The 27,689-nt window shown below is 43.3% G+C and overlaps 1 protein-coding gene across 2 annotated transcripts in view; it reads right to left on the bottom strand.

Moving 5' to 3' along the window:
• Positions 1 to 18,321, bottom strand: part of CD109 (CD109 molecule) — a 130,423-nt gene extending 112,102 nt beyond the window's left edge. Inside the window, exons 1-2 of one of the 2 annotated variants that reach the window (XM_053603063.1) lie at positions 18,171 to 18,321; positions 16,993 to 17,165 (exon numbers count right to left, since the gene is read on the bottom strand). In XM_053603063.1, coding sequence (XP_053459038.1) covers positions 16,993 to 17,165; positions 18,171 to 18,244 — 247 coding nt within the window. In that variant the 5' untranslated portion in view covers positions 18,245 to 18,321. The remainder of the gene's footprint in view (positions 1 to 16,992; positions 17,166 to 18,170) is intronic. The other variant, XM_053603064.1, reaches the window with a different exon arrangement.
• Between the last annotated feature and the right edge of the window lie 9,368 nt (positions 18,322 to 27,689).

Genomic DNA, 27,689 nt, shown 5'->3' on the forward strand with positions numbered 1-27,689 from the left:
CTTTTCCTCTTAGAACTGGAACCACACAAGGTTGTCCTCTGTCACCTTTACTATTCAACGTAGTGCTGGAAGTTCTAGCCAATACAATTAGGCAAGACAAGGAAATAAAGGGAATCCAAATGGGAGCAGAGGAGGTCAAACTCTCCCTCTTTGCTGACGACATGATCTTATACTTAGAGAACCCCAAAGACTCAACCACAAGACTCCTAGAAGTCATCAAAAAATACAGTAATGTTTCAGGATATAAAAATCAATGTCCACAAGTCAGTAGCCTTTGTATACGCCAATGACAGTCAAGATGAGAAGCTAATTAAGGACACAACTCCCTTCACCATAGTTTCAAAGAAAATGAAATACCTAGGAATATACCTAACGAAGGAGGTGAAGGACCTCTATAAAGAAAACTATGAAATCCTCAGAAAGGAAATAGCAGAGGATATTAACAAATGGAAGAACATACCATGCTCATGGACGGGAAGAATCAACATTGTTAAAATGTCTATATTTCCCAAAGCAATCTACCTATTCAATGCCATTCCTATCAAAATACCAACCTTGTACTTTCAAAATTTGGAAAAAATGATTCTGCGTTTTGTATGGAACCGGAAAAAACCCTGTATAGCTAAGGCAGTTCTTAGTAATAAAAATAAAGCTGGGGGCATCAGCATACCAGATTTTAGTCTGTACTACAAAGCCATAGTGGTCAAGACAGCATGGTACTGGCACAAAAACAGAGACATAGACACTTGGAATCAAATTGAAAACCAGGAAATGAAACTAACATCTTACAACCACCTAATGTTTGATAAACCAAACAAGAACATACCTTGGGGGAAAGACTCCCTATTCAATAAATGGTGTTGGGAGAACTGGATGTCTACATGTAAAAGACTGAAACTGGACCCACACCTTTCCCCACTCACAAAAATTGATTCAAGATGGATAAAGGACTTAAATTTAAGGCATGAAACAATAAAAATCCTCAAAGAAAGCATAGGAAAAACACTGGAAGATATTGGCCTGGAGAAAGACACTTCATGAAAAAGACTGCCATGGCAATTGCAACAACAACAAAAATAAACAAATGGGACTTCATTAAACTGAAAAGCTTTTATACAGCTAAGGAGACAATAACCAAAGCAAAGAGACAGCCTACACAATGGGAAAGGATATTTGCATATTTTCAATCAGACAAAATCTTGATAACTAGGATCTCTAGAGAACTCAAATTAATCCACATGAAAAAAGCCAACAATCCCATATACCAATGGGCAAGAGACATGAATAGAACTTTCTCTAAAGATGACAGACGAATGGCTAACAAACACATGAAAAAATGTTCATCATCTCTACATATTAGAGAAATGCAAATCAAAACAACCCTGAGATATCATCTAACCCCAGTGAGTATGGCCCACATCACAAAATCTCAAAACTGCAGATGCTGGTGTGGATGTGGAGAGAAGGGAACACTTTTACACTGCTGGTGGGACTGCAAACTGGTACAACCTTTCTGGAAGGAAGTATGGAGAAACCTCAAAGCACTCAAGCTAGACCTCCCATTTGATCCTGCAATCCCATTACTGGGCATCTACCCAGAAGGAAAAAAATCCTCTTATCATAAGGACACTTGTACTAGACTGTTTATTGCAGCTCAATTTACAATCGCCAAAATGTGGAAACAGCCTAAATGCCCACCAACCCAGGAATGGATTAACAAGCTGTGGTATATGTACACCATGGAATACTATTCAGCCATTAAAAAAAATGGAGACTTTACATCCTTCGTATTAACCTGGATGGACGTGGAAGACATTATTCTTAGTAAAGCAGCACAAGAATGGAGAAGCATGAATCCTATGTACTCAATTTTGATATGAGGACAATTAATGATAATTAAGGTTATGGGGGGGGAAGCAGAAAGAGGGATGGAGGAAGGGGGGTGGGGCCTTGGTGAGTGTCACACTTTATGGGGGCAAGACATGATTGCAAGAGGGACTTTCCCTAACAATTGCAATCAGTGTAACCTGGCTTATTGTACCCTCAATGAATCCCCAACAATAAAATAAAAATTAAAAAAATAAAAATATTATAGTCAGACAACTTGAACATTCAAATGAATAGCGAGCAGATTGTAACCTACTGACTAAAACAAGATTCTGCGAGTTTATGCTGCTTATATAATTTTAAAAAAATGACTTAAATGAGGGAGTAGGAAAAGTGCTTCTTTACCACAGAATCCCAACTCATAAATGTAGAAGGGATCAAGGAACTTGAAAATTTCACAACTATAACAGTAATAATTGACTCAAGCAATAATTACCAATCTGGTGTGTACAAGCTGGGTGAGAATCGTGAGAAAATAACAAAGCAGCATTTTAATCTACTAAATTTGGGAGTGGTTTATTTCATACAATAGATACCTGGACCACTTAGGAAGCCAGCAAGCATCTAACCAGCAAAGTCCTATGTAGAATCCCCCAGACGCATGTGGCTACCAAGCCATTAAAATACACAGCGAGAGTAAAATACCCCCAGTATCTCTAAACCTCAACAACCAGGAAAAAAAGAAGGCAAAAGATCTCTTCAATAATTTTGATAATGGTTATGTGTTAAACTGAAAATATCTGTGAATTATTGAGTTAAATAAAATATTAAAATTAACTTTACTTGTTTCTCTTTACCTTTTAAATGTGGCTACTAGAAAATTTTCAATCCTTTACACGTGTGTAGTCAAATTCTATTCTATTGGACCATATTGGTCTAGAGCATGGATGACTTAAATGTTTGCTTAGAAATAATAAAACTACCAAGAAAGCTGATAGAATATAATTTTTAAACTTTTGCATAAAATACTAATAAATAATATTCATATTCTATTTTTTTTTTTGAGACAGAGTTTCACTTTGTCACCCTAGGTAGAGTGTGGTGGCATCACAGTTCACAGCAACCTCAGACTCTTGGGCTCAAGTGATCCTCTTGCCTCAGCCTTCTGAGTAGCTGGGACTATAGGTACCTGCCACAACACCCGGCTGTTTTTAGAGACAGGGTCTGGCTTTTGTTCAGAATGGTCTCCAACTCCTGAGTTCAAGCAATCCACCCACCTGGGCCTCTCAAAGTGCTGAGATTACAGGTGTGAGCCACCAAGACTGGCCATGATAGAGTATTCTAAAATCATAACCTATGTTAACTGGTTTAATCCTCACAACAATCCTATTAGGTGTTATTATCCTTATTTCACAAATGAGAACCCCAAGTCACAGAAACGTGAAGTGACTGGTCCAAGGTCCCACAGACAAGAGGTGGTGGAGCCAACTTGCGAGCCACGCGGCTGGCTCCCAGGGCTGAGCTCTGAAGGGCAGCTCGGCACCGACCCGGACGCAAGGCAGTGGCACCCTTGTTCTCTCATCACAGTCCCCTTTGATCACCGGAAAAGTGCCACAGCCTAGATGGCCTGTTGTGCATGCTGCTACCACCACTTCCTCGACCAGCCAGGACGCCTTCCTCCCCCGACTCTGCTGACCTGTCACCAGGGTCTGTGGATTCTTCTTCCGAAACATTTCTCCCAACCTTCGTGTTACACGCTAAGCACTACAATTGCAGAGCTAACGTGAAAATAGCTGGGCTATACAAGAACTTCTGAAAAGGACAGAAAACTAGAACATTTCTCCACTCTCATGCCAATTCTCCACACTATACAGTTTTGACATGTTTGAAGTGAATGCCAAAATTCAAAACATCTCTCTTTGGAGTTAGACAATAGCCAACTCTGAGGAGGTGGTTACAATGCTGGTTTCCTAGGGAAGGCCCTGGGGATCCTCACCTATAGAAAGGAAGGGGGGAAACAGGACTGGGCGGGTGGGGGGGGGAGGCTCCAAAGAGGTGTCCACAGGCGGAGCTCAGAAGCAGCCTTGACCCTGGAGAGTTGTTCTGCACTGGGGTGAGGGGGCTGGACCTTCAGCCCCTCATATCAGTCAGTCAGTCAATCAGCCAGAGGATGTGAGCTGCCCAGGGGAGGAGCTCGACCTTGTGCAAGGTGACTCCCTAGCAAACACAATCGCCAAAGGGGGCTGGCTCTGAGGACAGTAGCTGCAAGACTCCCAACAGCTGTGGGGATCGGTCCTTCGGGTCCTTAAGCCCTGCAGGGAGACCTGGGCAGTAAGCAGAGCATCTACCACAATGTCCCATACTGGAATAAAATAGAAAAAAATTAAACTGCTGAGAGCCATGCCCCAACAAACCAGCATCCTCCATCCCTAACAGTGACTTGCGTTTCACCACTTGAGGGTAAATCCCCAGGGGGTGACTATTGTGCCTGCGTGGTGACTAGAGGAAGCAATGTGCTTCCTTTCCACCCTAATGTGACTTGCAGACCACCTCCAGCCAGGGGCAGATTTACAAAGTCTAAGAAGGAGTGGAGAAGGGCGGTAATTTATTTTTAGCCAAGTGATACCAGCAAAGAGAAAGTCCAAAACAGCTGGAGTCTACAATACAAATAAATCTCGTATGCGGATTAATTGAAGGACAAGCATTCTGGCGATTCAAAAAAAGCTAACCAGATTTGAAGTGGAGGAAATCTTACTTCATAGTAGAACTTTTTTGTTTTTGTTTTTATGCAGATCTTAGTTGAGTCAAACCTCTGAGTGATTTTCTCACTAGAGAGAAGTTGGAAAAGGGGCTTGACTGCCTGTGTGGATCCCACTGTTCAGTCTAGTGACCACGTGTGTTCACAGACCCAGGAAAGGTGGTGAGCCCCAAATAGAAACTCCACCAAAAAGCTAGAGAGAGTGGCAGAGGTGCCCACCCACCTCCACTTCTTTCTGGATCCAGGGAGTAATTTAAGGGATATGTAGAGAGATCCGATTTAAGGCCCACTTACTGGTGCTGTGTCCTTATTAAAAGGTCATCTTTAAGTATGTGACATTTTTTCTGACTTGTCTTCCCTTCAAATTTACAAATACAGTTTGGAATTTCCTAGGCACTTATTATGTCCTAGCATGGAACTTATCTGAAAGTCCTAACACCCTAGCAATAATTTACACCACCAGAACACAACCTTGGGGGTATTGTGGGCAGTGTAGATAAGCAGGAAATAATGATCTCTTTCTCCACTGTTGCTAGGGTGAGAATTCAATAGATAGTATTTGCAAATCGTTGTGAACATTTTTTTCCCTTTCAGCCTCTCAAAACCTAGCATGGCACGCTTTTCAATCACTAACTAAAGATACCCACTATTACATAAAGTTTTTCTCGGCATTATTGTAAACACCTTTGTAAAAAGACAGTCATTTCTGTGTGTAACAGAGAAAGTCAGTTCTGAAACCCTTTTAGATGCTTTCTCCTTCTCAACGCTGCCTGAGCAACTCAAAAGAAACCTGGTTTGAAGGCTTCACCCTTGGCACAGCTCGAGAAGTGGCTGTTTGATTTACAAATAGAGTCAAGTTATTTTTAAATTGTGTAATAAGCATACACAAAAACTAACCTTTCCTTAGCTTTTTAAACACACTCTGTGATACCACATGCTGCCTCTTCTGACATCTGTCCTCACCCAATAGCTCTGGAGAATCACGGAAGGGAAGTAGTAGTGTATAATTGGAAATCCAGCTGGGTCCAGAAATACTCACGACGAAAAAACATAGCGTCTGTACTTTATCCATATGCCTGACTTAGGACTTGCTGCTCAGTTATTTTTGGCAGCCCTTTGCTACCCAGTCATATGCAGTAACAAACTTCAGTTCATTATCACCTTCTTAGCTGAAACGTTTGACCTGTTTACGGATTTATTAAGTATTCTCTCACTAGTCAGCATTTTCTTTGATCTGCGGATGGACCAAGTGAGACATGGGGTTTTCCACAAATCTGTGGAAAATAAAGGCTTAAAATACAATGTTTCTGCTTCACACTTAATTGTCACTTTAAAGGCTAAGCAACTATTCAGTGAATTCACGATCTGCATAGAAAACACAAGTATTTCAAGCAAAATAAAACAAAACAAAAATCTCCTTTGGTCCCTCACATACTCTTTTCTTTCTCTAGGAGAAAGGAACTAGGAATTCCCTTTGTTTACAAACATATCCCTAAATGTGAGTTTCATAAATGACATTTTGTTCCATTTAGACCATTAAGTGAAAAACAAAAACCCACTAAAAGGGAAACACACACAATGGCACAGTATAAACTAAATGTTAGATTAAATGCAAATGAAAAACCAAGAGGCAGGCAAGGTTCCTGGTTGCTAAATGTACAGGGCATTTATAATGGCAGGGTGGATGACCCACAGCCTGCAGGCCAAATCTGGCCCACACCTGTACACTTCATGAACTAAGAATGGTTCTGCATTTTTAAATAGCTGAGGCAAAAAAAAAAAAATATTTCATGGCAAGTAAAAAAATTACATGAACTCCAAATTTCAGCATCTACAAATAAAGTTCTGCTGATACACAACCATAACCATATTCATTTGGTTTTTTGTTTGTTTTAATTTCAGATGAATATGAAGGTACAAATGTTTAGATTACACGGTTTTTATTTCTAAGGTAAAGTTCAAGTTGTAGTTGAGCCCTTCACCCAAGGGCGTGCTGTATTCCTGTACACTGTATATCTTCACTGACAGCTTACTAATCACCCTCCCTTCTCTCCTCTCCTTCCTCCCCTTCACCAAAATATACTTGTGTTTTATCTTTCATGTAGGTATGGAGTCGTTTATATATTGATTTCATATTAGTATTGAGTACATCTGATGTTGTTTTTCCGTTCTTGTGATACTTGACTAAGAAGAATGTGTTTCAACTCCATCCAGGTAAATACAAAAGACGTAAAGTCTCCATCTCTTTATGGCCAAATACTATTCTGTGGTATACATATGCCACGTTTGTTAATCCATTCCCGGGTTGATGGGCACTTGGGTTGCTTTCATGTCTTGCTGATTGTGACCTGCATGTTCACTTGTTTACACACTGTCTGTGGCCGTTTTCAGGCTACTAAGGCAGAGTTGGTAGTTGTAATAAAAACCAGAGAGTTGGCAAAACCTACAACATTTACCTGCTGGCCCTTAATAGAGAGTTTGCTGACCCCTGTGGCTATTTTCCTCCTACCTCAAAGGATAAGGAGTAAGGATGAAGGCCCAAAACCAGTCATCAGCAGAGAGACCTGGACGCCTGACGCAGGCTTATGTTCCAAACGGAGGCATAGATATTAATATCTAACACTGGGGGGCGGCGCCTGTGGCTCAAGGAGTAGGGCGCTGGTCCCATATGCCGGAGGTGGTGGGTTCAAACCCAGCCCCGGCCAAAAACCACAAAAAAAAAAAATATCTAACACTGGGAAATGTTGGGTACATCCCCTGAATGTTGATTACCATGAGCCAGACACTGTGGTAAAAGCTCTAAAATAGTGCGCTCAAAAAGGGAAAAAAGAAACAAGTGAAATTCATTTTAATAACAATCTTTATGTAACCCAATATATCCAAAATGTTACCATTGAACATGCTATCGGTATTAAAAAATGAGTTTTTTTGCACATCTCAGTACTAAATATTCAAAATCCAGCATGTATTTCATCCTCACAGCCCATCTCAACTTGTAAGAGCCACATTTCAAGAGCACAAGACCCACATTTGGCTGGTGGCTACCATACTGGACACCCCAGCTCTAAAGCATTATCCTGCCTAATACTTACAACAATGCATGAGGTAGAGTCTGTGATGAGGTGATGCCAGGGTTCAATTTCAGTGTGGCTCCAGAGCTCCATTCTGACCTCCTCTGCATCCCTAACAGTACAGGACAGACTTTCCAAAAATGAAATATGAACATGACCTCATATTCCCTCCCTGCCCTTCCTCCCTAGCTCCCTGCACTGCCAGGTCACTATTCAGACACACTCACTCTTTCATCATTTCTCTCTGGTCCCTGCTGCTATCACCTCCAGCCCCTAAACGGCCATGTAGGCCACCATTCCTCTTCATGACTTCAACGGAGTCCTTTTCAACGTTCATACCACACCCCTGCCTCCTGTACCCAGAGCAGACACAGCTCACTCCCCAGAGCTCAAACCCAGTAAACCCATGCTTGACTCAAAACTGTCAACACAGCACTCCCACAACCTCTGCCATCAACTCGTATTGGCCCATGACATGAAACCTACTTTGCTTCCCTGGGACAAGCACGGGAACACCAAAAAAACGTGTGTCACAAAAAAATACACACTACCCGGCATTGTGTCATATACAGTTGGGTCCCTAATAAATGTTTGAAATGCTCACAGTAATAAAGTATTCTGTCTTAGCTATACTCCTGAGGAAATTTTACAGCTACTACAGTGAAACGTAACTTTGTAGAACTAAATCATTTTTGCAACTACAGTTTCATAAATGTAAATTCTTGACACGGCCTTGCCAAAAGGAAGCTACTGGGTTCTGTTTAAAAACTTTCCTTCGGGCTCAGCGCCTGTAGCACAGTGGTTACGGTGCCACCACATACACTGAGGCTAGCGGGTTCGAACCCAGCCTGGGCCAGCTAAACAACAATGACAACCACAACAAAAAATAGCCAGGCATTGTGGCGGGTGCCTGTAGTCCCAGCTACTTGGGAGACTGAGGCAAGAGAATCATTTAAGCCCAAAAGTTTGAGGTTGCTGTGAGCTATGTTGCCAAGGCACTCTACCGAGGGCAACATAATAAGAATTTGCCTCAAATAAATAAATAAAAATAAAAATTTTCCTTCCCTCTTTATTTCCAAGCTCTTTACCACTTTTCAGATTTTAATTATAAAACATTTCTCCAGAACTAAAGGCCCACAGACACACATCCTGCTATTGCTAGACCGAATCTTCTTTCACCCGTGTGGCCCTGAGCCTTGCAAGGAAAGAAAGCTGACGAAGGCGTAGAATTTTCCTGACGGAAGTGAAGGGTAAAAGAAATAAGGCAAGACCAGGATCCACCACAATCTTCCCCCTCCCAGTTCTGTTACTGCACCTTAGATATGAGGGTCATCTTAGCCCAGACCAAGAGATGGTGAGTTACAACCCACTGGGCACACTGACAGCCAAGGCAGTAACAAAGTGACCCTTTTCGGCTTCAGCTGAGGCTTATCGGCTTCATCAACAGCCCTTTCCTCCTCTTACCCCTGTACTTTCTCCCTAGACACCAGTACCAGGGCCAGCCTCTCCCTTCCCATCTCTCCGGATCCAGCCCAGTTTAGGGCACCACCAGGAACTCCTGCACCACCGGGAACTCCTGTGTCTCTCTTTCTGACATGCCACCGCTTCTCCTATAAAGTGCTGGCCAGACTGTGCAGCTCAGAAGTAAGCAGATAATAAAGGCAAAGTTTTCTTAGAACTGTGAGTATTGGGCAGCGCCTGTGGCTTAGTGAATAGGGCACCAGCCCCATAGAGGGAGGGTGGCGGGTTCGAACCCAGCCCCAGCCAAACTGCAACAACAACAAAAAAAAAAAAAAAAAACAGCTGGGCGTTGTGGCGGGCGCCTGTAGTCCCAGCTCCTCGGGAGGCTGAGGCAGGAGAATCGCCTAAGCCCAAGAGCTGGAGGTTGCTGTGTGACCTGTGAGCTGTGTGACGCCATGGCAGAGACTCTGTCTCAAAAAAAAAAAGAAGAAATGTGACTATTTCAAGTTTATTCTTCATCTCAATCTCATTCCTCAAAATATTCCTTTCCTTACTCATTCTCTTCTGTGTCTTTCTTTTTATCAAGGGGAAAAGTGGATTTTGAGGATAATCCACCACCTGTGCCCCTAACCCTGCACCCAGCCCGTGTGGCCCAGGACTTACCCACCCCTCCTATTTGCATTGACCACTTTGTGCCCTTTTAAGATCCCCTTTACATCTCTGCTTCCAACTGCCCGACTTCTGGAAGGAGTGACATCACTTTCTAATTATGTGGCATATTTGTTTACCATACATTTATTCCTTAAAACTTGCTTTTGCTCTTCACATCCAACTTAAAACCATTCACTGCATGTTCATTCTTCTGTCCTCTCCTCCGAGTCTCTGAGACACTTGATAGTACTGAAATCCTCCTTCTTAAAACTTTTTCTTCCTGTGGCTTCTGAGACATCTCACAGCCTTCAATCCACCCTTCTCTGACTGCTCACTGTCTGTCCCCGTCACTAACGCAGCTTCCTCCTCCCAAGCTGCTCTCAGCTGTCTTTTCCACCCATAAGCTCTGTCTCTCTTGGGCGTCTCACGTAGTCTCAGGATTCCAAATATTGTCTGCCTTTATTAAAAACAACAATGCCTAAACTCTATCCCCAGCTGCAGTTCCAAAACTCTCTGCTGGACATCTCCACCTGGATGTCTCCCCAAACTCACATCCAAAACAGAACGAAACACCTTTTCAGAAAACCCGTGTGCTCACTCCGTCTGCTTCTCGTGACCGCCCCTCCCCGCCAGCAGCTCTTGCCTGTGGCACGCCCTTCCCTTCTCCCATATGGGAAATAACTGTTCCCTCCAAGTGCCAAATACATCAGCAGAGGTGGGACATTTATGAATGGACATCTGTATGGTACAAGGACAAGGTAACAGTACCAGGCACAGGGTCACACACAAGAAGCACTATTTATAAACCACATTGAACGTTTTATACAAACAAACAGAAAAAAAACTGCTCCAGCTTCTCCACTTTTAATATTATATGTTATCCTTCCGGAGCCTCTGAATCGCCCCTAACGCCTCCCTTTCTCTCATTCCCCACATCCCACTCATTCACAGTTCAGATAGGGCAAATGATCAATAAATAATAAGCTAATGGGGGGAAATGTTTTCAGTTGCAGCATGGAAAGCCCTCTTCACAACATAAAGAATCAACAGTAACCCAGCCCAGATTCCTACAGGATCTGATTTCTATTTCCACCACAACCCTCCAGTGAGTCACTCGGATGGTGACTCATTCAGCCTTAGAAGAGGGGCAGCACATGGCAAGTTGGAGACCAGAGTCAGCGTGTTCACTTGCAGCTCCCCCAGACACTGGTTCCCAGTCAAACCCCAAGACGTGTTTCTCCGCTACTGAAAATCACCACCAATGTGCAGGGTTGAGGGCTGCTTAAAGACAAGCATGGAAGTCTGGGAGGGGCCTTCCCTCTGCTGCCAGAATCAGCACAGGCTTGCAAGGGCATGCCACTGGCTCCCAGGCTTCCCAGGACTTGGTTGAGTGCAATTTGTGGGATGCTACAGGGAGATTAGTTGCTCTCGTTTTAATACGACTAACAATCATCTGTGGTAATGGCAGAACACAAAGTTTAGATTTCTGCACCTTATGTATCTTGACAGGGGAGCCAGGAATCTGCATTTTTAATAAGCATAAGTTGCACCTTGAGAAACACAAGATCTTTTTAATTTTAAAAGATCCATGATGCTCCTAGCCCCGCTCCCACCCCTTATGCGAAACCATTACATAAAAACCAACTCCACCTTGACCTGAAATAAAGTTGCACAAATGTGCAAGTATCCATTTTTAATCTCTTTTGTTAACCTTATTTCCTTCTGTATCAGAAGGATCAACATTTGCAAATGTATCTTAGGTCTTACATGCCATTCCCCACATGTTAATAAACAGCATTGGTCTGCAAATTTGGGAAACTGAGATCTGCCTTTCAGCTGAGCCACCAATAAACCGTTCGACCCTGAACAAATACACAAATGCCACACCTCACCTCGATCTCCTCAGCCATAAATTAGGTCATTGAATTGGCTTATCTTTGAGGTCCCTTCCAGCTCCCAAACTCGAGGAAACTCCAAAGTAAATTAAGGGGCAAACTGGCATTTCATTTTACAATTATTTAGATCCATATTAGACTTCATTACTCCAGATCTAAGCCACTGCAAGCAAATGTGAAAATTATTTTAGACTAGAGGAAGATGACTATATAATATTTCATCAATATCCCAGAATGAAGCCAACAAAAAATATTTCACTCTCTTCCAGGCAACAGAAAACCTTCAGGTCTCTGGGCCTCAGACAGAAATAACTTCAAATTCAGCCTTCACCATTTACCAACAACACTAACCCAGGAAAATAAACTATTCTCTCTTACACTTAATTTCTTCACTTCCAAAATGAAGATAAGAGCACCGGCTTCACAGGGTTGTTGAAATTAAATACTGTTCATAAAGTACACGGCACTACAAGGAGACTCCATATTTAATATGTTAAATCTCTTCCCACTCCTTAGAAAGGTGCCTTTGGACAGGTGATTAATAATTGGCTTTGACGTAAATGGTTGCTATTCTTTTCTAATAACAATAACTACCATGTTCCTTAATAATTTTTATGTGTTTAAGTGCTTTAAATATGTTACCTCCCCTAATCTTCACAATAACCATATCATTATAAAAGGCAGAAACTACTATTCTGCAGCTGATGAAACAGAAGCCTGGTGAGATCCTGACTGCCCACAACCATGTAACCACTGGGAGGAAGGGCCAGCACCTGTGTCCAGGCAGCCTGGCTCTGGAGCCCAGAAGCAACCAGATCACACCATGGTCCTTTATCTCAGGCACCACCTACCTATTAACACGTATGATGCACAATAGCAAAGACATGTGAATGAAGAGCCCACACCCTTTAAAAACAATTCTCACACAGCTACAGGTTCAGACTGAGTGCTGTTGGCAAAGCTGCCTGTGAAAACCTGCCCTGGGAGATCTGCCCACACACTACACTAATTAATCTACTTTCACAAAGCCCAAGGAACTGATTCTGATCTACGAGGCATGAAGTGTACGCTCAGGAGCTTTGTCTCCACCAGAAACAAAGCCATCTTAACTGAATGGGTGATTTTTTATTTTTTTGAAAAGTTTTTCAGCCAGTATTTCCAATTTTTAAAATTTCCCACTCCTACTGAACCAAAAGAGAAAATAAAATACCCCATAGTGAAAGTGAGAAAGATAACAAAGGACAAAACAGATTTTGAATTTTAAAAATATATAAAGTCAACACTCGATTAACTCTCCAAGATTTTAGGGCAAAAAGAAAAAGCAAGTTAGTAAGCAATGTAGGTACACTCATGGAGCAGCCTCAGCCCAGCACCCCAAGGGGAAAATGGAAGTGAGCTTGGCATCATAAAAAAGTAAATGGGGCCTCGAGGCCAGCAGGCACTCAGCACGGATGCCCAGGCACAGTCCCCACATTTTTTCAGTAGACATATTCAGTTTAAGTTTTTTTTCTTAAATCAGGTATATATGACACTGGTAAAAATTACTTTATTAATGGGGGTAGAGGGTGTTATTCCTTGTTATTTGAAGTAAATTTTGTTCAGGAAAAATACTGAAAATTTACAAGTAAAAGTTTCAAATTGTAGAAAGACAGGAAAAAATAAAACAGAAATTGTGGTTTCAAAGACATCAAAAATAATTCATATGCCTTAACAGATCGGAAGATAGTTTCCCTTATGACCTGTGGATTCAAAGGTCCTTAACATGCTCTTTTTTTTTTTTTTTTCTTGATTTGGCGTGGAACTCCAGGGCAACCTCAGGGTAAGGAAAGAGATAAAACCCAACCCGGATACACATGCACAACTATTATGTGTTCATAATAATGAAAATTTTTTTCTAGTTTTTAACCAGCAAAGGAAGAGAAAAAGGGACAGACTCAGTCTCCACCCAACATGATAGTGAGACTTGATTTCATGTGCCAATAGCTTCTCCATCTTCTCCCCTCTAGTTATTATTTCCTACTGAACTTTCACTATGTTTTCTCAGTCATGTTTACATAACTCTTTCGTACAAAAGAAGGTACTATTGTGAACCTTGTTCTATTCACTACAGAGATGATGGTCATGATGGTGATGGTGGTGAATCTCACAACTAAGGAGGCATTAATATGCCTTTACAGAATTCTTTTATTTGTATTTATTTTTTTTTTTGAGACAGTCTCGCTACATCTCCTGCAGTAAAGTGCTGTGGCATCACAGCTCACAGCAACCTCGAACTCTTGGGCTTAAGCAATTCTCCTGCCTCGGCCTCCCAAGTAGCTGGGACTACAGGCACCTGCCACAACGTCCAGCTATTTTTTTTGTTGTTGCAGTTGTCACTGTTGTTTAGCTGGCCAGGGCCGGGTTCGAACCCGCCAGCCTCAGTGTATGTGGCTGGCACCCTAACCACAGAGCTACAGGCACCAAGCCCAGAATTCTTCTAAGTTTAATAGAAACACTTTTTCTAAAGGGCTATAGGCTATTGTTCACAAAAAATAACATAATCATTCCCTCAATAAATGCAGAATTGATGTATTAAAGGATGAATAACTATAATGCAACCAATGCTACTGGCCTCAAGAGAGGAAATATAAATAAAATTCCCCCATATCTGTCAAACAAACAAACGAACTGAGGAAAAGCCATGCTTCCCTGTCATTATTAAAGTATATTCTGTAATTTGAACCCATTAGTTACAACAAATTATAGCCTGAAATACTCTCTGGTTATAGTAAATGACCACCCCACCCCAGAGATTTCTAAGAAGTCCAGGATTTCTGGAAACAAGCCACTCAGAAACAGTCCCCCACTTCTTACCCAGATTTGCCAGAAGATAAATCATTATTAAAACCAAACTTTTGGGGGGCCCTCCTAAGAACATGATGAAACAATAATATCTAAATGTATTATTTGTTTGTGTTTATATGACGGGGAAGAAAATGAAGCCTGTAAAGATCCGGAACCCGCAGAGTTAGAAGCCCTCCTTTATCTCCACATCGTTACAACTGCAGAAGTCAGATAAAGCAAAGTGTGTGGAGATAAGCAGGGAAAAAGTCTTGATCCTTAAATTCTCCACATCACAAGAAGCATCTGCTGTAAGAACAATAACACCCAGCCTCTGACATGGAAGCAGCATTCTCCTTTGAAAGGGGAGAGTGCTCCTACCCATGGCATTTTCCACCACACTCTATGTCAACAGGGTCAAAAACAGCCCAGGAAAGAGCATTGTCCCCCTTTCTTCTTCAAAGATCCATTCTTCTCCCAGGACAGCATGGTCCAACCCACTCCCGAGCACTTAAGCTTTCCCAAGGGGCATAGGGAGGACTCTCCTCCCAAAAGGAAAATCTAAGCATAAAGTTAAAAGCCAAGCCACAGCAACATTTGTCCCAGAGCAGGGACCATTTGCTGCAGAAAAGAGCACAAAGAGAGACTGATGATGGAGACTACAGAAAAGACAATAACAGGAGAAATTCTAGAAAAAGAGTATGTCAATGTCCAAGCAAAGCCCAAATAGTTATCAAAATCCCCCCTGTGCAGGTTATACCGGAACTGTGCATGACAGCAAAACTGACACCTTAGCACAAATTATACATTCTTAATGAATAAATGAATGAATGTAGAACTACCTTAAGTATCATGTCCTATGATTTAGTATTTCAAAATTTTCTTTACTATAAGACCACGATTTCTTTATTTTCACACATGACAGTTCAATAACTAAAACTGAGGGCTGCACTCACATGAAAAGGAAATGATGCTTTCTACATCTTCTTGTGCAGTGTGTTTTGTTTTTTGTTTTATTTTGTTTTTGGCCAGGGCTGGGTTTGAACCCGCCACCTTCAGCATATGGGGCTGGTGCCCTACTCCTTGAGCCACAGGTGCTGCCTGTGTGCAGTGTTATTATACTAATAACATCAGCAGTTGTGTATTGAGTGCTCACGGCCACTACACACTGACTTCAACTTTACAACTGCCCCAGGAAGTAAGCTTCATCATCTCCATTTTACAGATAAGGTAACTGAGGCTCAGAGCAGTTAAGTAACCTGCCTAAGATCAGTCAAGTAGTAGAGTCAGGATTCAAACTCAGATCGTGAGGACTAACCTACACTTCCTCTTCAGAGACACAAAGCCTCAATCCTCCCTGCCATTGCCCTAGAGAGGAACACCCTGGCCCCTGTACACACTGTCTTCCCTGATTCTCCCCAAACTTACCCACCTAGTCAACGTCCTGCGAGGAAAACCCCCGAGATGTTGATGGACTTTTATTTTTATCTCATTTCACGCTGGTTTTAACTTCTCTATGCTGGTAAAGAATAAACATTTACAGAATGAACTGTTCTGAAATCCCATCCACCCTCATTAGGTGCCCGTAAATGATTTTTCTTAAAAATACCATTATAGGAATTTATGCATTAATTTCTAGCCTCCGACTAAACATTCAAACGTGCTTCCAGTTGATGGTGTTTATATTTGGATGGTAGGATTATGAGTGATTCGGGTTTATTTCCTTTACTTCCAGCATTTATCAAGTTCTAAGTACTGAGTATATATCACTCTCCCAAATAGAAAAAAAAAAAATACAATAAACAATAAATGTTGATTTTAATTTTAAAAATTTAAGTATTTACCCCTTCCTCCCAAATTATTTTTCCCTTAGTGTTGAAAAAAATGACATTCATAGGCCCAATTTCATCCTGGTCCAGGTAAGAACCCAAACTTGAAACAAGAGATGTTTGTTTCTTTATAAAGGCCTCCTGCTTTCATACTATTTTCTTCCTGTTACTTTAAAAATTAAGAAATATTCCATAAAATTGGGTTTTAAACTAGAGCGTGGCTCTTCTTTGCTTTCCCACAGACCTACTTTGTTAAACACTCTTCACTCGACAAATGTGGTTCTGTGTGAGAGAGGAGCTTTTAACCAGGCGCATTTCCTCTCCTGGGGTGCACACGGCCTACATTTCCCAGCCTCCTTTTCAGTCTGAATATACTGATCTGAGCCATTCCTAGGCCAGCCCACAAAAACCTCACACGTGGGTGACTCCGTGCTCTTCCCCTACAGTCTAATAATGAAGATAAATAATTTATGATGATAGAATCACAGAATGCAAAGAACCTGGGTCTCTGAATCTCCATTCAGAAGACCACCCACGAACACCACTTGGGACTTTCCATGAGTGTGAACTAAAAGTCCGCAGCAAAGTTGGGGTCTCTGTTCCGCCACCTAACACAGGGCCTTATTGACATATTCCAGTTATCCCTGCAGAAAGGTAAGACTCGAAGCTGTTGATCTTACCTCTTTCAAAGACTCCTTCTGCTTCCAGGACAGAGACACTGAGGTTTGAGGTCACCAGGAACAGCTCCGCCTTCACGGTGACCTGCGGGGGGCTATGTTCCAGAAGATCCACCCCGATAGTTATATTTCCTCCAGGCCTGACGATCCCTGGGACTGTCACCAGAAACTGGGGCCTAAGGAGTCCCCCAAAAGGGAAGAACAAAGTTCCTTATCCTCTTGGCTCCATTCTTTTGTGACCCTGACATTTCATAGATAGTGAGATAGACGCTCCTTCCTTACTGGGCCAACTGCACGTCACCCACCGCTCTATTTAGCAATTGCATTGAAGTGCTCCTGAAACGATCATTCCCATCCATCTACGTAATGCAGTAATTCATGCCCCACCACTAGAGGAAGGCCTGTGTTATTAATTCCATTTTATAAACCAGGCACTGCACAGGACCCACAGTGTAAATGGCTTGCACGGGGGCCTGCAGAAGCTACCGGCAAATAACTCCGAGCTTCTCCTGTACAGACAACCTCATCCCAGCGTCGCTATTTTCTTGGTTTAAAAAAAAACTATGATTTTGCCTGTTTCTTATTCAAATTTTTATGCTCGGGATGCGCTGAAGAAAATAATCATCTAACCAATACCATTGATGGAAATACCCCATCTGAAAACGAAATACCAATGGGGAAATTTCCAGGTGTAGCGGAGACTAAGAAGCCGCTGAAGTAGAGCTTGTCCTGCTGGGGAAGTCAGGGTTAGGGCTCAAGGGCAAAACTCTCCAGGACTGGAGCTTCCCACTGTTGGGGGCGCTCTCCTGAGCTATCTTTCCACAGCAACCCACACTCCAGTCCCCTCAGCCACTCTTTGGCAATGCCCAAGTTGAGATATCCTCTTCAGAAAAGATACACAGCATTGAGAAAAGAAGTCACGTCTTTGGGAGCAAAAAGTGGAGACGCAAAGGGCAGAGGCGACGTGAACTCAAAATAAAGTGACCCTCTTTAGAAAGTTGTTGGGGCCAGGGACATGTTTGATCAGCTTCACGGGTGGAGAAAGTTAACTGTGCGGCGGAGAGCGGTCACCCTGCAGGCCGGAGCAGGGATCCGCGCCGCTCCCGCCGGCCCGGCGCCCGCCTCCCTACCCCGCGCCCGCGTCCCTACCCCGCGCCCGCGCGCCCGCCCCGCGTCCCTACCCCGGGGCCGCGGCCAGCACCGCGGCGAACACGCAGAGGAGGTGGGCGGCGGTCCGCAGCCCCGCGCTCTGCATCTCGGCGGCGTCTGTCTGCGCGAGGACCTCGGCCGGGAAGTTCGCGGGCACCGCGGGGTGTGGCTTGCCACCTCCTCCCAGTTCCCCCCCCGCCCAACTCTGGAGTTTAGTAATCTGAAATGGGCGCGACTCAGAGCCCAGGGAGAGATCTAAATCGAGACGGGACTTCGAGGCTCCACCTCTCCCACCCGCATCACAATGGCGCTTCTGGGGCTCTGGCAAACATTGCAGATCCCGGGGGCAGACAGCAGCCTCCTGCCGCGGTCCCCCCGCCTGGCCCGCACCCTGTGGCCGCGGGGAACACCAGCGCCCACTTCCCCAGCCCACCGGCTGTTTACACTAGCGCGGCACCAGCGATGCCCAGAGTGAATAAACAGGCCCATCCTTGTGAGCAGAAATTCACAGCAGCTATGTGAAGTGGAAAAAAATCAATCATTGTCCTCCAGACTATGAGTCAGAATTTGAGAGAAGCAGCAAACACACTCGCGCGCACAGGCGCGCCAAACAGTCATATTTCCTGGGCAGTTGCTTCACGTATACGAGTGGGGACAGAGAAAAACTTGTTTTCTTGAAAGCAAAAATTGAGGTATGCTGCTTTCCTCTCCAAGGAAATGCTATGGTTTTCTAATTTGAAAAAGAAGAAAAGAATTCCGGGATGTGCAAAAGTTAGATGCTGCCATTCGGAACCCTGAGAAACAGCTGGGAAGGCGCTTTTACTTTTGGCGTCTCTGGACACGTGGGCTACAGGTGTCGGTAGAACCGTGAAGCTGGGAGCAAGATGAGCAAGGCGGTTGGGGTGGCTCCCGCGGGATGAATGAAGGGCGGTGGCCTGTGGGGCTCCACAGTTCCACAGTTTCTGATCCCCAGACTCTTGGCGGGCCTGGCTCGTCTGCAGCTCCTTGCCCCTGCTCCTTAGCACTGCCATCCTCTTCAGATGACTCACCATAAAAGCAGGGAACTGCTGGGACACAACCACACTCAGTCCCTGACAACTTAAATTTTCTACTTCGTGGAGACGCTCTAGTCGGTGACGTTTTAAGATGGGGCAAAATGCAAACGGAAAAGAAGTCAACAAAGAGATGTCTCCTGACAACGCTAGGTGCTAAATCAGGGGGAAAGTAGCACCTACACAAACTGTGGTTTTTGGAGTCCCGGAACTTGCTTTCCTCTTTCCTGTCCCACCCTTCTCTCCCTGCTGAACAGCTCACAGAGGACCTTGTGTCTCTCCGGCAGGCAGCCTATCTTTAGGGCCAACTTCCTGTGCAGGCAGGACTTGGGCAAGGTGTGAAGTGTTCCGAGTGGATCCTTGGGTACACACCTGCTCCTGACACAGCCGTTTCTGCTAATCTGGTCTCTCCCTCATGTCTACTGTTCAGAAAGGAGGACCAGAGTCCAGTGTGGGCTAAGTGCTGAGCTCCAAGTCAGTGCTTCTCACACTCTAACCTGCGTGAGAATCACATAAAAATGCAGGTGCTGATCTATGAGGTCCAAGGTGGGAAGTGAGATGCTACTTACCTTCAACAGACAGCAGGCCACCCAGAGTCTACAGAGAGGGAGTATTTGTGGGTGCCTTGATGAGCAAAGGAAATTGGCAAGACTGAGAAAATTCTTCTCGAACATTCACTTCATAGAGGTGGACCAGTAAGTTCAGGTTCATTCTAGAGCCAGGCAAGTAGCAGAGGGACTAGAAAAGATGAGTTGATAATGTTGCACCTAAGAAGCCTTACAGGAAGGACTAGAACCCCCTCGTTACAGTACCAAGCCTCTAGTCACTGTAACTCAGCCAGAGGACAAAAGCTTAAATGTAGATGAGGACAAGGGAAACCTGATGGAGAACTGGAACCCATGTCTGTCTCACTATCGCCAACCTCAACATCATGAATAACCTCCAGGGGAAAGCTGGAAGGGGAGACACTCTGGGAACTGGAGGAGCCACAGACCTGATTGCCACCCCACATCCACAAAGTGAGCTAGCACATTAGTAACAATGGGGGCTAATGTTCCACCAACTTAGAGCCCTAAACCAACCTTCAGAGGGTGAAAAAAACACAACTGCTTCTTCACTGATGGGCTTCTAAATTCACATAGCTCAGAACCATACAGGGAAGGGAATTCTGAGAATTTTAGCTCCATCATAGATAAGATGGAGTACGCATTAAGTTGGCACAGTACAAAGCCACCAAAATTCATGTCTTATCAACTTGGCATCTATATATATTGCACTTAACTATATTTACCTTCAAAAAAAAGACAATACTAAAATCATGTTTTTCACCTACCATGATGAAACTATCCCTCATACAAACAAAATCAATATAATCTTATTTCCAAAAGACGATATGAGTTCCTTTGTCCATCTTTGGACATGTACATACCTCTTCTGCCTGAATAACATTCTCCACTTGATATCCTAGAACTCAGATAACTGAAGTTAGCTACTAGTAAAACATGTTAGATGGTAGAAAAATGAGAGGGAGAAGGGAAAATAGTAATTAATATATACACAAATATTTGTATCAAAATAAGAAAATATAAATAAATACTAGTCTTTATTTCTGCTACTAGTCACATGGTCATAGACAGCTCTATAACTACCTTTCTCTACTACTCATTCCTTTGACCTCACTGAGCACCTACACTGTTCCTGGTTCTTTGCACAGTGGAGTGACCCAAATCTTCATTCCTGAAGGGTCTGGGCCATCGCCAGTCCTCCCTATATTATATTGTTTTCTATTGGCTTTATTCACAGGACCTACTAAAATAATGCACCTCCAACTTTGAGAAATACTCTTTACCTCCATTGTATAGTGGCAACCTCTTGACAATCAGGATCATTCAGTCACTCCAGCCAGTAAACTCCAGCCAGTAGAGTAACCCCAGGTGGCCAGGTGGCCAGAGGGCCAGGTAGCAGTCTCCACTTCAAGTTTAACTGAACCATTCATTGTGGTGTCCCTCAGTAAAAGCATTCCTGCCTTGGGAACTAAGACCTCTGAACCAAGAGGAGAAAGAAGCAATAAACATCAGTAAATCACCAGGGGTAATAGCGAAACCACTCATATGTTCATCCCTTTATTCTCAGGGCCATGAAGCTGCTGGATTGGGGAGAAATGTTGAGGGAAACCCTTTTGCTGATTTAGAGCACACACCATATCCTCGAGTCTGTTGTCTGAGTTTTACATGTTCAAATGTTGTAGCATTTCAGAAACATTATACATGAAATTAATGTTTACTTGCATTCATCATCTATTTGAGAACTATTTAAATAGAATTATGCACAGAACATGAGGCTATTCCTTGAGAATTTTGTTTATGCAAGGGCAGATGGAAGAAATCCCTGTTTACTAGAAGACAAGAAATGACATTGAAATTAATAAGGAATAATAATGATAATGAGTTTTGTTTTCAAAATTCCAGAATTTAAAATTAGAATTCTATATCCAACCAACATACTAAATAAGAGTGAAGATAGAATAAAAACATTTTCAGAAATGGAATATCACAGAAACTTTGCCCTCTACAAACTCTCCTCGGGAAGTTACTTTAGGAGGACATGTTTAACAAACCAATAAAACAAGCAAGGAAAAAGGGAAAAGTATATATAAACCCACAGAACAAGGAAGAGAGAAGTTCCTACAGGCAGAAGTCCAGGCATAAGGTCTCAAGGGGAATAAAAAGAATCTTAACAGATCAGATGTACATAATGGAAAACCGGGGAAGAAAGTTGAGACCACAATAAAGATAGTGTAACAAAAGGAAAGGGAATTTAGAGGTTGGGTGCAGTAGCTCATGCCTGTAATCCCAACACAGGAGGCCAAGATGGGAGGATCACTGGAGGCCAGAGTTGGGGACCAGCCAGGGCAGCATAGCAAGACTCCATGTCTACAAAAAAATTAGAAAATTAGTCGAGTGTGGTGGAACATGCCTGTAGTCCATCTACTCAGAAGGTTATGGTGGGAGTATCGCCTGAGCCCAGAAATTGAAGACTACTGTAACCTATGATCTCTTAAAAAATGAGGGGCGGGAGGGAAAAGAAAACAATGAATAAAAATGTCACCATACACCCAGTTCAACACACTTGTCCTCTGGTTACCAAAATATGGAGGAGGTTTCCCCACCACACTGACCAAGCAATCAATTCTCTAGCAGATTTTCCAACTGCCTGTCCTCTAATTCAATTCAATTCTGACACTACTTAGAGATAATATCTGATCCCACAGGTTGAAAGCTCCATTCCACAAGCCTTCCCCCACTCCAGATGCTAATCACAAGCTGAGCTTGCAACCTGTGCTTCTAACTAGCTATAATCCAAGGTTCCCAGGGTCTCTTGTTAATTAGTTAGAGCAGCTTGCAGAACTCAGAGAAACATTTATGTTTACTCACTTATTATTAAATAGTATAATAAAGGATACAGGTCAGGCGCAGTGGCGCACACCTGTAACCCTAGCACTCTGGGAGGTTGAGGTGGGAGCATTGCTTGAGGTCAGGAGTTCAAGACTAGCTTGAGCAAGAGCAAGATTCACGAAAACACCATGGAAAACCAATTACAAGGTCATTTTCTCATTTGTCTTTCTGCATTATTACTATTATTGAAATATAGAATGCTGCCTTTCCCTGCTTGATAAAATATTAAAGGTTTCTCTATTACCCAAGGGCACAAAATTAGGCACGTTTTAACCATAAACTACAGAAATGTTTAAATGTGAACTTAAGGAACTTTTGGAATACAACTATTTTTCTCTAAAATTTGGTGATTTGTTTAGATTTCACATGACGTTCTAGGAGCACAGTTCACCTTATTAGGCTCAATTCCGACATTATCTCAGTCATCCTGGCTTGACTTGCTGTTTCACGCAGTCAGTCCTCACCTGGACCCTCACCCCAAGCCTGTGCCGTCCATGCACATTTAGCTCATTTTAGCTTCCACACACCCACCCAGGCTCAACACTGCCCAGAGCCACACTTGCTCTTCTCAGCTCCTCACTCTGGCTGTCACCACATGCATAACTGGGGCTTCCAAAGGGCCTGTCACTTCGCCACCACCACCAGCACCAAACTAGCCTTGTATGTGATCTCTGCCAAAAAGATGATGTTTTCATTTGAGATACGTCAAGAAATCAGATATGGAAGACTTCATTTCAGGTGCTTTTTTCAATTATTGAAATAATTTATTATTGCATCCTGCTTTTTTTTTCTTTTAATTTTATTTTTAGCTAGGCACAATCCACAGATAAAGGACCATTAGGTACTTTGTCAAGAATTCCCGGGCTTAGGCCGGGCACAGTGGCTCACACCTGTAGTCCCAGCACTTGCGAGGCAGAGGCAGGTAGGATTGCCTGAGCTTATTGGTTAGCGACCAGCCTGAGCAAGAAGGAGACCCTGTCTCTAAAAATAGCCCAGCATTGTCGTGGGGGCCTGTAGACCCAGCTACTTGGGAGGCTAAGACAAGAGAATCGCTTGAGCCAAGAGTTTGAGGTTGCTGTGAGCTATGATGGAACAGCACTCTACCAAGGGTGACCAAGTAAGACTTTGTCTCAAAAAAAAAAGAATTCCTGGGCTTTAACCCAAAGGGACACTCCACTAAGAAAGAAAGTACAAATTGATCCAGGCAGTCCTTATGCCTCCAGGAGACAGAGAACAGTAGAAGTTTGTTGCAAGAGTAGGCAATGAGCAGGTGTCCTGTTTGCAATCCAAGATAGCATCCCTGCTTTTCCCTTCAGAGAGAAGCACCAAGAGAACTAGAGTCAGGGGGCTTCTGCAGAAATGCTGAGCTGCCCTCCTCCGCCATGGCCTTGGAAAGGACAAAGACAAATGCTGTCACTGAGGGAAAGTGCTATAACACTCAGACTGTCCCCTGCCCTCTGCTGTGCGGCCAGGGCTTGGTGGGGGAGCCGACTTCAGCGAGCCCTATCCAAGAACACACAGATAATCTGAGAATAGCCTCCTTGAGAGGGTTTTACAGTTTGGGTTTGTTCCTTTCTTCATGCTTCTTTTACTTAAAGACTAGAAATTACATAACAGCTGGCCCTCTCCCTGGTCCCCCTCCTCCCCTTCCCCACTAGATACCTGGTATCCTCTGTAACTGGGTACACGTCCTTCCAGTCAACAGCTAGCCAGGAAGGTCCAGCGTATTTTCACATATTCACTGCCATTCTCTTTTCATTGCCCATAAATGACCTCATAAGACCTTCTGTCCACTTATATAAGGTTGTCTCTTTTCTTATGAATTTGTAGGAACTTTATATATTCTGGATTCTACTGTTATCTTAATATACAAGTTACAAATATCGTTCTTAGTCTCTTGGCTTTGTTTATTCAATCCATTGTGGAACATAAGTTTTAAATTATGACATAGGCAAATGTATCAAACTTTTACTTAATGAGTTGTACTTCACGTGTCTTCTGTTTAAAAATCTCTTTCCACTGCAAAGACATAAAGTTATTTTCCTATATTTTCTTCAAGTAGTCTTAAAATTTTATTCATCACACGGAGGTTTTTAATATAAATTTTTCTTTGTGTACAGTGCGAGGAAGGCATCTAATCTTATTTTTCCACATAAATCCCCATCCCAATGTACTGAAAAATAAATCTTTTGCCCATTGATTTTTATTGCTATAATAGCAGAATTTTCTGGTTTTTCTTCAATATCCTTTCTCCTCTTTCCTCTATAGTAAAGGAATTTTTATCCGGAATCGTAGGCACTCAGAATTAAATCATTTCCCAGTCCCACTGAAGCTGAAGGTGGCCATGTCCTGAATTGGTAGTGAAAGTAGCATGTGCGTCCTTTGAGAAACGTCCCCAAACAGGCGCCTTTTCCTTTCTTTCCCTCTCTTCTTCCTCTGGACAGAGAGAGAGAGAAACATCTGCCTTGTTCAAGCCATTGCTTTCTGGAGTTTTCTATCACTCACAGAAATTCTAACTAATGTCCCACGTTTACACCAATTCACGGTATACGCTTCAGTCTGTTTCTGAGTTTCCGTTTCTGTTCCATTGGTCTATTTATCACAAGACCAGACACGCATGCTTTAATTAATATAATTTTGTATTGAGTTTGGATGTCTAATAGGCAAATCCCCTCTCCCAGTTCTTTTTCAAAATTGTTTACAGCTGCTCTCAAAGCTGCTTTCCATTTGAACTTTAGAGTCTGTTTTGTTTCAGAGGCAAAAGCATGACAGCACCTTTATTGCCATCGAGTTCCACTTTGACTTATAATTTGGAGAGAATTAACACCTTTTGAAATTAGGAAACCAAATGTGCTTATATGTGGGTATGATACAGTTCTATACTTACAGCTTTATCCACTACAATAACTTTTTGTACTTATTCTCCATAAATCTCTGCCTATCCTGTGCCAGATATACAGACCTTGATCTTATCATACATGGCATATTTTTTTCCTATTCTATTACCTAGTAGATTATTGATGATATATAAGATAGCATTACTTTTTGCATGTTGAACTTGTATTCTGAAATCTTATTGGTTCTAAAAGTTTGTCTATAGAGTCTCTTGGATTTTCTAGTAACTAATTTCCATGAAGCGACCACAGGGAAATGAAAAAAGCAGAGTGGAGTTGCCTTACTGCTGAACAGCATCAAGAGCCTTAAAACAGAAGAAGTGTAGCCCAGGTAAGGAGTTCAGGTGCCAGTGGTGGAAACTAGTCAGTAATGTGGCACCGAGCCTAACGAGACAGAGGGACACTAGCTAGCACACCTCAGGGGGATATGCTAGCACTGGAGTCCGAGGTTGGTCCCTGAAACACAAGAGCAGGGGTGGACGAAAGGAGGGAAGAGGAGAGTCTGGGAAAATTCAAGCATCGCAGGGAGTAACTGAACCAGACAACAACATCACTCCCATGGAAGCCATTTAGGGAAGATCAATTGGGGCCAAAAATAGACTGTTCAATCTAAAGACATAGCAGCAAAGTTTCTTTATTTTGGTTTGAGACACTGAACCCCACTACTAGAGGTAAAACATTGCAAAGCAGAAAAGACTGAAGGAAAAGGGAAAAAAAACTGAATCCCAACCAGGGACGGAGCATTGCAGCCAATTTAGACTGAAACCTTTTGACGTCTCATAAACAGGGAAAAGAAAGGTAATTCTGTGTACTGTGGTGTCTCTCCAAGGGCTGAACCCCTTCTTTATAATTCCCATCACCACTTTGCTGGATTCTTTAGTGGGCTTTTTAAAAAATCTTTGTTACATGTTTTTGTGCATTTTCAAAAGGGACTCGGGATTGTGGACTGTGACCTATTTAAATTCTAGATGTCTATTTAAGCGCCCTTGGAATAACATGGAGATGGTAAGGAAATAGCTCTATTTCTGGAACAGGACCCTAGTCTTTAGTGTTTGAAAGTCTAAAAGAAAAAATGAGGAGGAACAGGAATCGGGTCTGTAGGTCCATCAGGTGGCAGATGCTCAGAGTCGTCTAGGTCTGACATTCTGAATCCAGGGAAAGCCGGTCATCCTGCCAGCGCCCCTAGAGGCAGCCAGACACGTGACACCCTCCGGAGCGTCCGCAGCCGCTGCCGTTCTGCACCAGCCTGCCACCTGGTGGCCACAGAAGTTGACGCAACATGTCACTGGAGACATCATAGCAACCCCACACACCCTCAGCCCTTTCTGTGCCCCAGACTCAACGCCAATCAGGTAAAATTTAAATTCCAGGGGAGAGAAAACGGGACACTTCTGTGACAGTGTGTCTTCTGCCGGTTCACCCATACAGCATGCTAGGAAGGACGCATGCTGGGCTACACTTCTTCTGTTTTAAGGCTCTTGATGCTGTTCAGCAGTAAGGCAACTCCACTCTGCTTTTTTCATTTCCCTGTGGTCGCTTCATGGAAATTAGTTACTAGAAAATCCAAGAGACTCTATAGACAAACTTTTAGAAACAATAAGATTTCAGAATACAAGTTCAACATGCAAAAAGTTCAACATCCCAGTGAGACCCCAGGGATTTCAGGATGACTACCCTGAGCACTAACAGCCTGTGTCCATCACTTTCATCTTCTCTTACGGACAAGAGAATTTTAGTTGCCCTCAATACAACAAGAAAATAACCTCAACTCAGTGCCAAGCTCAACCTTAGGACAGGTGCCACCCATCCTAAAATACTTCCACTTGTACTTCGTAAAGAACAAGTTTTCCAGTACCTGAAACTAGGACGAGGTCGCAGATTCCAAAATGGTCTGCACTGTATTTAGACCTCTGTTGTGGGAAGGGGTTACTCTGGGATTCTCGGGGCTCCCTGGCGTGGTCTCTCAACATCAGGCACCCCCGGAGGCAGTAGCAGCGGTGGAAGCAAGCCACTGGGCACACTCTGGAGTGGCCCTGACTGCTGATGTGAGGACCAGGCCTGCAGTCTGGAGCCCTGTGCGCGCACAGCGGACAGGACAGAGCCGGTTCACGGCCCAGCCACAGCTTCACCTCCAGTTTACACGCGTCAGA

The sequence above is a fragment of the Nycticebus coucang genome, chromosome 9, assembly GCF_027406575.1.
Source record: "Nycticebus coucang isolate mNycCou1 chromosome 9, mNycCou1.pri, whole genome shotgun sequence".
In the NCBI taxonomy this organism is placed as follows: domain Eukaryota; kingdom Metazoa; phylum Chordata; class Mammalia; order Primates; family Lorisidae; genus Nycticebus; species Nycticebus coucang.